The 5,890-nt window shown below is 36.3% G+C and overlaps 1 protein-coding gene across 1 annotated transcript; it reads right to left on the bottom strand.

Annotated features, from left to right (window-relative positions):
* Window positions 1-730: 730 nt before the first annotated feature.
* On the bottom strand, window positions 731-1,657 carry LOC131172131 (uncharacterized). Its single transcript, XM_058133084.1, has 2 exons — window positions 1,624-1,657; window positions 731-1,476 (listed from the first exon to the last, which is right to left on the bottom strand). Exons 1-2 carry the CDS (start codon window positions 1,655-1,657, stop codon window positions 731-733), a joined length of 780 nt encoding a protein of 259 aa, XP_057989067.1.
* Between the last annotated feature and the right edge of the window lie 4,233 nt (window positions 1,658-5,890).

Genomic DNA, 5,890 nt, shown 5'->3' with positions numbered 1-5,890 from the left:
AAAGTTACTGGTGGTAAACCATACTGTTCACAGAAATCACCGAGTATTCTTTTACCCGTGATTCGTTCTTTGTGTAATTGGCGTTGAAGTCTAAGTTCATTGCAGAGTGTTAATCCTGCAGTGACAACTTCAGAAGCTAATTCACCAAAAGTATATTGATTGTATGGTAAGGTATTGTCATGTTTATCTCGTATTTGTTTTTTGACTCGTTCAGCAAATAACGAGGGCAATCCAGAAAGAAATTTTTCTTTCCAGAAATCATATTGGTTGTCTTCCCTGACAAATATAAGGGAAAAGAAGGTATCTTTGTACCATTTGAAATGAGATAGGTCAGGACACCTAAGGTTTATTAGTTGTTCCTGGGATCTATCTAGGTACATACTCATTCCTCCTACAAAGTGTAATCCTATTGTACACAATAAGGTATACACACAGTCTGGGACTTGAGTTTGACCTGTTGCGGATTGTTCTGTTTTAACAGCATCAAAAATTTGTCTTTTTCCTTCATCAGTTAAGGAAAAATCCCACCAACCTTTAAGTTGGCCTGTAAATCCACATGTAATTGCGTTAACTATTTGCTGCTCATTATTTCCTCTTGATTTAGCGGCAAACGCATACATGGTCATAAAATGGATAGTATTTTTAATCTGGTATTCAGATAATCCATCTATGTTCCATTAATCTACAATTTGAAGATACTAGTTATAACTACGTACAATTTGATGGAACTTCAATTGTAGAACTCAGTAGAAGATTCTTCAGAAGTATAGTCTAATGCATTGACTTCTAAATCTTTTTCTGAATCAGACTCATTTAAGAGGATTTTAATTAATGAATCTTTAAGATTATCATTAATTTCTAAGGCTTGAATTTGTTGTTTGACTCTACACTTATTAGCGTAATGACCAGTTTTTCCACATTTGTAGCAGACTACATTAGTCTCTTTTGTTACTCTTTTCTTCCTTTTAGGAGATGTTCCATATTTATTTCTAACAGGCTTTTTATACCGTTTTTCTTGTCGAGGGTAAAAGTTTTTGTGTTTTTTAAACCTTCTCTTACTCTCTCTCCCCAGTTTTTTAACTTTGCCTTTATTAGGAAAAGTTACTGGTGGTAAACCATACTGTTCACAGAAATCACCGAGTATTCTTTTACCCGTGATTCGTTCTTTGTGTAATTGGCGTTGAAGTCTAAGTTCATTGCAGAGTGTTAATCCTGCAGTGACAACTTCAGAAGCTAATTCACCAAAAGTATATTGATTGTATGGTAAGGTATTGTCATGTTTATCTCGTATTTGTTTTTTGACTCGTTCAGCAAATAACGAGGGCAATCCAGAAAGAAATTTTTCTTTCCAGAAATCATATTGGTTGTCTTCCCTGACAAATATAAGGGAAAAGAAGGTATCTTTGTACCATTTGAAATGAGATAGGTCAGGACACCTAAGGTTTATTAGTTGTTCTTCAATCCCTTCTATTGAATCTGCTCTAAACAAAGTGTCTAATGAAATAGATGTTCTTATAAATCAAGCTAAAAAATTAAACAAAGAATCAGAGTCTAAGTTCCGTGACATAGTGGATTTGCTTGGTCAACCTTCTGGTAAGTTTGATTACAAGGTTTACTATTCACCTCCTCCTTCAGCAAGCATTCCTTCATCGTCCATAAAACCTACTGGTTGGAACAGCTCTGTAAGTATTACTATTCATACTTTTACTGTTTAAATATTTGTTTTACTGGAAGCACTGTAAGCATCATTACTGTTTAAGTATGCTCTGTACTTGCCCTTAAAGGGATCCTGTACATCAGAAACTGTTCATGTTTACTATTTATGTCCACATATATTAATCGTCTTTTGTTTTATTTATGTACTCTTGATTTGACTAATAGACGAGAAGTAGAACTGTTTAGACAAGCTTTAATAGAAAACGGAACTAATCTATTTAATGAACATGTCGAAACTCACAATGAATGGTGTGATTGTAGAGAGCATCAGCGTTTGTTAAGTTTGTTTAATATTATAATTAGATTTTTAGATATTTTACTTAGTAATAATAATAATTTTTAAGACTCTTCTTCTCCTAAGAAAGTAAGCAGTATATCGGCTGGAAACTACTAACTGCTTGAGCCCTTCACTGTTGGAAGGTAGAGCGACCTGTAGCCACAATGCCACGTACTACTGAAATAGTTTATGTATAATCCTGAAAGTCCAGTATTTAGAAATAGGTTTGAATATAATCAATATCATAAAAAGTCTAAAGTGTCTAAGAGTAATTTAGAAATAATAATCGGTGTTGTTTGTCTAGCTATAATACTAGGAATATTAATTTTCTGTTTAAAAAGAAGAAATTAAAAGCGATCCTTGCGTCTTAGCATTTTATGTTGAAAATGCTGCAGAACTAGAAAGAGGAGTACCTAGATTGGTAATCAATTATAAGCCTTTAAATAAGGCCCTTAGATGGATAAGATATCCATTGCCTAATAAAAGAGATCTATTAAATAGACTCTTTGAGGCCCAAATCTTTTCAAAATTCGATATGAAATCTGGATATTGGCAAATCCAGATAGCTGAAGCAGATAGGTATAAAACTGCCTTTACTGTGCCATTTGGACATTACGAATGGAACGTAATGCCTTTTGGGCTTAAAAATGCCCCATCAGAATTCCAAAAAATTATGAATGAAATATTCAATGCTTATTCAGCATTCTCAATTGTTTACATTGATGATGTCCTTATTTTCTCCAGGACAATTGATCAACATTTCAAACACTTAAACGTGTTTATGAAAATTGTCAAAAGAAATGGCTTGGTAGTCTCAGCCAGAAAGATTAAACTCTTTCAGACTAATATTAGATTTTTAGGACATAATATAAAACAAGGATCAATTATTCCTATTGATCGAGCCATTGAATTTGCCAGTAAATTTCCTGATGAAATAAAAGAAAAAACCCAGCTTCAAAGGTTTTTAGGAAGCCTAAACTATGTCTCAGACTTCTATAAAGACCTGGCCCATGATGCAAAGCCTTTATTCCAAAGACTTAGAAAAAATCCAAGCCCATGGACCAAAGAACATACTTTATCTGTTAAACGGATAAAACAAAGGGTTAAGACCCTTCCCTGTCTGGCAATACCTCATCCATCTGCCTTAAAGGTAGTGGAAACTGACGCATCTGACATCGGGTACGGAGGCATCTTAAAACAAAAACTAGATGACAAAGAAACCCTAGTCAGATTTACCAGTGGTATTTGGACAGGACCTAGAGTTAATTACTCTACGGTTAAAAAAGAGATCTTATCCATAGTTCTCTGTGTACAAAAGTTCGAATCTGATTTATTGAATCAGAAATTCCTTATAAGGGTTGATTGTAAAAGTGCAAAAGAAATATTACTGAAAGATGTTAAAAACATCGCATCTAAACAGATATTTGCAAGATGGCAGGCTATTTTGTCTGTATTTGATTTTGATATTGAGTTTATTAAAGGAGAAACTAACTCATTGCCTGATTTCTTGACACGTGAATTCCTTACAGGACATGAGTTCAAAAGCCTCAGTAACTCCGTCAAAACGGACTCACGAGGTATCTCCACCTCCGTCTAAAATGATGGACAAACTCAGAGACGACGCTTATGCTATCAGTGTCGAAGCTAATAATGCTAAGGAGGTTAATTACCCCTACATTCCAATCAGTTACTGTTTCCTTATGCCCATTGACAGGAAACACAAGGATTTGAAACCTTATGAGGTGGCAAATTTCTATACAGAACATCATACAGTGAATCCTTATTTACCAAAGGACTACACTTATTATCAAGCTATCTTAGCAGAGACCGATTCAGTGGTCTTCTCACCTACAGAAAGGTCCGCTAATGAGTGGGCTTTCAGCAAGTTCATCATCAAAAGGGTTATTACCTACGATGATTGGGGAGATTCACTCTTTAAACAAAGAGAGTTGAATTTCGGTAAACCCAGGTACTTTAATTATTTTGATTACATGATTGCCTGGACTGGTGCCTTAATTTATGAAAATAGGCAGAAAAAGTTTAGCTGGTTCATACAGTTCCAGTTAGACAAAGAATCATGGGAATTTCCCTCATGGTTCTATGAATGGTTCTTTAACTGGGGATTATATCCCATTTCTTTACCTAATAAGGTTCGGACTGTTTATGAACAGTTTACCGATTCAAATAAATCCTTAAAGGATTCAAGATTACTATTTACTATCCTTTACAAAATACCATGGATAGTCAGATGGGATTATATTATCTCAAGAAAAAAGATGAAAAGGTTCAGTGAATTCTCTACTGAACACGTACCCTGGTTAACCAGAAGAGTCCTAATCAAATGGTGGGATAAGTGTGACTTTTTCGAGCCACCCTCAATCTATTCCTCCAAAGGACTAATCACTCTGGCTAAAAAGCCATCACTGCCAAGTCCATCAGTCTCTTCAGGTCTGTCAGATCTTTTCAAAGACCTACTCAAATCAGTGCCGAAAGAAGAATTGCGCCGACAACTTTTCAGCGCACTACAAGAAGAAGACAAAGAAGCCAGCTCAAAAGCATCCTCGTCAAAAGCAAAAGATGCCGCTGAGTGCTCCAAGTCTCACAAAAAGGACGATAGCGACAGCGACACTGACATGGAAGGACAATATTGGGATGACAGCCAGGACCCATATGCACTATAAAAAGTCAAAAGATTCTTGCCAGCACTAAAGAAAGCCACTACCAACTCCACCTTATCTTGTCTGCCACTTAAAAGTGATGCATGCCATGACATCAGAAGATTCCTTCTAAAGACTATAAGAAGGCCTCCCGACTTGCTTAACAAGCAGAATGTAACTTAGGCAATAAGTTGTAAAATAGAGTGCTCTCTAAGTTTTCAATTTGTTTTCTCTGCTTTGCTACTGTTTTGTTCAAAGTATTTTGTGTATACTGTTTTCATGTGAAATAAAGTTTTATGAGTTCGGAGCTTTCTGGGTTGGTTTGGTGTGTTAACTCAATTTGATCAGGTTTGCCGCAAATTTTGGTTCGGTAGGCAAACTATGTCACAAAACCCTGAAAATTGACACAAAAGCTACTGAGATGGAGTATAATCAGCCTGCAAAATTTCGGAGCTTTCTGGGTTGGTTTGGTGTGTTAACTCAATTTGATCAGGTTTGCCGCAAATTTTGGTTCGGTAGGCAAACAATGTCACAAAACCCTGAAATTTGACACAATAGCTACTGAGATGGAGTATAATCAGCCTGCAAAATTTCGGAGCTTTCTGGGTTGGTTTGGTGTGTTAACTCAATTTGATCAGGTTTGCCGCAAATTTTGGTTCGGTAGGCAAACTATGTCACAAAACCCTGAAAATTGACACAAAAGCTACTGAGATGGAGTATAATCAGCCTGCAAAATTTCGGAGCTTTCTGGGTTGGTTTGGTGTGTTAACTCAATTTGATCAGGTTTGCCGCAAATTTTGGTTCGGTAGGCAAACAATGTCACAAAACCCTGAAATTTGACACAATAGCTACTGAGATGGAGTATAATCAGCCTGCAAAATTTCGGAGCTTTCTGGGTTGGTTTGGTGTGTTAACTCAATTTGATCAGGTTTGCCGCAAATTTTGGTTCGGTAGGCAAACTATGTCACAAAACCCTGAAAATTGACACAAAAGCTACTGAGATGGAGTATAATCAGCCTGCAAAATTTCGGAGCTTTCTGGGTTGGTTTGGTGTGTCAACTCAATTTGATCAGGTTTGCCGCAAATTTTGGTTCGGTAGGCAAACAATGTCACAAAACCCTGAAAATTGACACAAAAGCTACTGAGATGGAGTATAATCAGCCTGCAAAATTTCGGAGCTTTCTGGGTTGGTTTGGTGTGTTAACTCAATTTGATCAGGTTTGCCGCAAATTTTGGTTCG

This window comes from Hevea brasiliensis, chromosome 13 (assembly GCF_030052815.1).
Source record: "Hevea brasiliensis isolate MT/VB/25A 57/8 chromosome 13, ASM3005281v1, whole genome shotgun sequence".
Classification (NCBI taxonomy): domain Eukaryota; kingdom Viridiplantae; phylum Streptophyta; class Magnoliopsida; order Malpighiales; family Euphorbiaceae; genus Hevea; species Hevea brasiliensis.
This window is presented reverse-complemented; position numbering and strand designations above follow the sequence as displayed.